Source organism: Pteropus alecto, unplaced genomic scaffold, assembly GCF_000325575.1.
Source record: "Pteropus alecto unplaced genomic scaffold, ASM32557v1 scaffold67, whole genome shotgun sequence".
NCBI classification, from domain to species: Eukaryota; Metazoa; Chordata; class Mammalia; order Chiroptera; family Pteropodidae; genus Pteropus; species Pteropus alecto.
This window is the reverse complement of record NW_006441061.1, coordinates 9827648-9831594: the sequence shown is the minus strand read 5'-3', so window position 1 is coordinate 9831594 and position 3947 is coordinate 9827648. Positions and strand designations below refer to the sequence as shown.

The window sequence follows — 3947 nt, the reverse complement described above, 5'->3', positions numbered from 1 at the left end:
GCCGCCCTCTGCGCGCTTCTGTGGTGCGCACCTCGGGCTCCGCGGGCGCGGGCCCGGCCCTGGGTGCCCGGCCACCGGCATCTGCCCTGGGGTCGGGGTCGCAGTGCTGGTCTGCCTGTCTCCGTGCCTCGGGCGCTGTTGGGCACGTGCCCGGCTTTGCTGTCGTGGTGGGGTCTGAAGGTTCCTGGGGCGACAGCATGTCCCAGGCTCAGGGTCTTGCTCTGGCTTCAGCAGGGGCAGAAGATGCGTCCAGTCTCAAGCTTCCTCCCTCACCCTCAGCCCTGGAGGGTCCCACAAATTCTGTCTTGGGTGCTGCGGGCTGAGGGTCACCGCCCAGGGTAGACTTTAGCAGAGAGCCATGGGTCTAGGGTCCTGGGAGACCCACCCTGCTTCCCAGACAGGCACTGAGGTTCCTGGCAGTGAAGGTCTGCAGGGACTGGGGCCCCAGGGGACGGAGCCAGGACACTGCCAGAACCTTAACTCAGTTCTCCTGGCAGCCGGACGGGAAGGTGCTGTTCTTAGTCCATTTCACAGATGAGGAAATCGAAGCACAAAGAAGTGACTGGTACGTGGCAGCTGCGATGCCAGCCTGGGCGATGTGGTTCTGTATGTGTGGCCAGAGCCGCGCAGGCTTCCTCCTGGGCACCGCACCCGTGGGCGGGAGGCTGGCATGGCCAGGCGAGGTGCCTGCGGCATGGCGGAGGCTGCCTACGGAGAGCCCGGCTCCAGGGCCTGCACGGTGGGGCCTCCTGAGGAAATGGACCGTAGCCACTGTGCACAGCCCCTGGGGTGGGCAGGTGCCAGGCCAGCTGCTCACGGCTTTATGCTCACCCTGATGTGGGGTAGGGTGCCAGTCTCTCTCCAGCTGCCATTGTTTCTGGAACCTCCTTCTGCACCCTGAGGCTGGAGTGGGGACTCTTCCAGGCAGCAGCGTGTCCTCCCGGGCTGGGAGTGGGAGTGTAGGTAGGCCCCTACCCTTGGCCTGGTGCACTTTAGGTGCTCAGCACTGGGGGGCAGGAAGCGCCTGGCTCTCCAGGCGCCCAGCTGGTGGGCAGGGTCCAGACGGACCTGCTGGCACAGGCTTAATGTTTAACTAGCCCAAGCCCCAGGCCCAGCTCACCGATTCTGGCGCCTGCTGCCCCAGCTTGTGCAGGATGGTGGATGCCCGGGATGGGCTCCCTGCCTACCTGCCGCAGGGACTGCGGGAACTTCTGGAGGGGCTGCCTACAGCCAGGACGCTGTGTGTCAGGTTACCACGGAAACCAAGCCAGGCCAGCCAAGGTCTGGAGAAGCATGGAGCTGGGCATTCCCTGATCTCCCATGTCACCCTGGGCCCCAGTAGCCTTTCTGCAGTGTGTGGGGTGGGGCTGGGCTGAGAGAACGGGTCCCGGTCCTCCAGAGACACCCCCACCCTGGCCTCCCCAAGCGAGACTGACCCGCCCGCACGTATCCCCCTGGCTCTGCTGCCTCTGCTGCCCGCTGACTGCGGCCAGCATCCCAGGCCTCGGGACATTCCTTAGCTTTGAGGCATTCACCTTCCACATCTGAGGGAACCGAGGCAGAGCTGACCGCTGCCCAATGCCCTCAGCGTCAGGATGGGACCCGTTTGCTGTATGCACAGGACACTGCAGTCTGGGCCCCAGATCAAGAACTGGGCCCTGCGAAAGTGCCAGTCCTGGGCAGTGGTGGTTGCGGGCGTGACCCTAGCTTAGTTTCTGTATCCACAGTGAGACTGGCTAACTCCGTCCCAGGTCTCCCCAACTCCGGCAGCTTTTCTGTGCCCTGGGGACAAGCAGAGGTTAGGCATGGGGGAGAGACCGTCTTCCAGGCCAGTCTGGCTCTGCTCTCCAGGGCCATGGGACGGCATGGGGGGCGGGGTCTAGAAGGGCAGCGTGTGCGGGGAGGAGGTGGGTGGCCAGCATCCTTTGCTGCCCCTGCAGTAGAGAGACCTGAGCCCCACCCTCTGGGGCTTCCAGTCTGGACAGAGGCTCGCTCTGGGGCACGCCGAGATGGGAGGTGGTACTTGGAGGGCTGCAGGCCCCTTCCCTGGGGAGCTCGGTGCTGTCGGAACAGTGAGGGTCAGGCCTGGACAGTGGACTCTGGGGAGTGGGTGGGGCATGGGAGTTCTGATAAGTCTTCGGACTGTTTGTCTTCCTGGTCCTGGTCCCTGGCGGTTGGGCGGAAGGGCCTGCCCAGAACAATGGCCAGAGTCAGGCTGGCCAGCTGTGTGGGGGAGGGGGAGGGTGGCTGGGACAGGATTGCTTCTGTGCGGCGCCATGACCCCACTCTGCTCTGGTTCCTTCCCAGATGTGGCCACCTGTCCCGGGAGCCTGGATTGTGCCCTGAAGAGGCGGGCACGGTGCCCCCCAGGTGCCCACGTCTGTGGGCCCTGCCTTCAGCCCTTCAAGGAGGACGCACAAGGACTCTGTGTGCCCAGGACGCGCCAGCCTCCGGGTACGGGGGAGCAGGGTAGCCAGCCTCCCTTCCCCACCCTGAGACATTCGCCCCCTGTCCTCGGCCCCCAGGTCCTCTGAGCTCTGTGGGATACCAGCGACTCTCATCACCCTCCAAGTGGCCTGGTGATTCTTTCCAATGGCACCAGCCCAGAGCCTGGCAGTGGGCTGAGGCCCAGGGCAAGGGATGTCCAGTGTGAAATGCTGGGCTGATGCTGGAGAGGCGGGATCAGAGTTCCCCAGGCCTGGGGACCCACTAGGTCTGCAGGAAACCTCTCTGGCGCCCACTTCCGTGCTGGTGGCTGCCCCCGCTCTTTGTCCAGCGCGCTCCCCTCTCCGATGCTAACTCGTCCACTCCATGCGTGGTGGGAGGGATGCCCCACCCGCCGACCCGAGCCCAGCGCGGGGAAGGGCGGCCAGAGTGTGGGTGTGATAGGACGCTCCCCAGGGCCACCGGCGGTGCCGAGTGTCTGGGCTAGTGGCTGGAGAACCCTGTTCCTGGCACGGTGCAGGGTGGAGACAGAAGGGCAGGCCTGCCGTGGAGGCCGCTGCTGTCGGCGCCGTGCGTGGGTGCCTCCTCGGAGCCCGGCCTGTGGGGCCCAGCACAGGGACAGCGAGGGTGTCCGGCCACTAGCACCACCTGGACAGCCGCCGTCCCTTCTTCCTGATGACCTGGTGGAGGTGGGAGATGAGAGCGGGGCCTCTCCCCGCTCCCCGGGGAGTCACTGCCCCTCTTGGCAGAGAAGGTGACAGGGTGGGGCGGTCCGTCGTCTCAGTCCGCCCTTTGTTGGTAGTGGGTGGGGTAAGGGGCACCCTTGCCCATCTCCTGGCACCCCCAGTTGTTCTGGGAGTTTTGCTGTTCACAGTGAGCTCCTTCAGTTGTCCCCATGGCAATGTAGGATGGCCAGGGGCTGCTGGCCAGTGGTACCTGGCCCTCCGGCCAAGAGGGGCCTGGAGGGAGAAGCACCGTCTAGGAGGGGCTGGCAGCCTCTCCACCTGACAGCCCCTCATTGCCCGCAGGGGAGGGACCGCCCCACCCCAGACTGGAAGATGAGATTGACTTCCTGGCCCAGGAGCTGGCCCGGCAGGAGGCAGGGCGCTGGAGGCTCCCGGCACTGCCCCAGCCTGAGGTGCCCCAACGGCTGGGTGAGACTCCGACCCCATTCCCAACCCTGCGCCCACGTCCTTGTCCCCAGCCTGGTTCTGCTGTTATAACTTGTCTTCTTTCTGCAGCAGCCACCCTGGGGCTCTCCGAGGGAGGGCAGGACCCTGACCTGGGCCTCCCTTCCACTCCTGGGGCCCCTGCGCCCACGCCCCATACCTCTTTGGGCTCCCCTGCGTCATCTGGGCCGGTGCACGTGTCCCCCTTGAAGTCCCGGGGCACACGCGGTGACGGTGTCGGCCTCGCCCTCGGTAGGTCTGGGCGGGCAGGGCGGCAGGGTCCTGGGGTGAAGCCCGCCCTCACCGAGCCGCTCCCCACAGTGCTCATCGTGG

At 65.9% G+C, this 3947-nt stretch overlaps 1 protein-coding gene across 1 annotated transcript in view; it reads left to right on the top strand.

The window, feature by feature from the left end:
* Positions 1-1818: 1818 nt before the first annotated feature.
* The window catches only part of NPDC1 (neural proliferation, differentiation and control 1), a 3053-nt gene continuing 924 nt past the window's right edge, over positions 1819-3947 (top strand). The window contains exons 1-3 of the mRNA XM_025051265.1: positions 1819-2454; positions 3474-3599; positions 3687-3943. Of these exons, the coding sequence (XP_024907033.1) occupies positions 2010-2454; positions 3474-3599; positions 3687-3943 (828 nt within the window). The 5' untranslated portion in view covers positions 1819-2009. The remainder of the gene's footprint in view (positions 2455-3473; positions 3600-3686; positions 3944-3947) is intronic.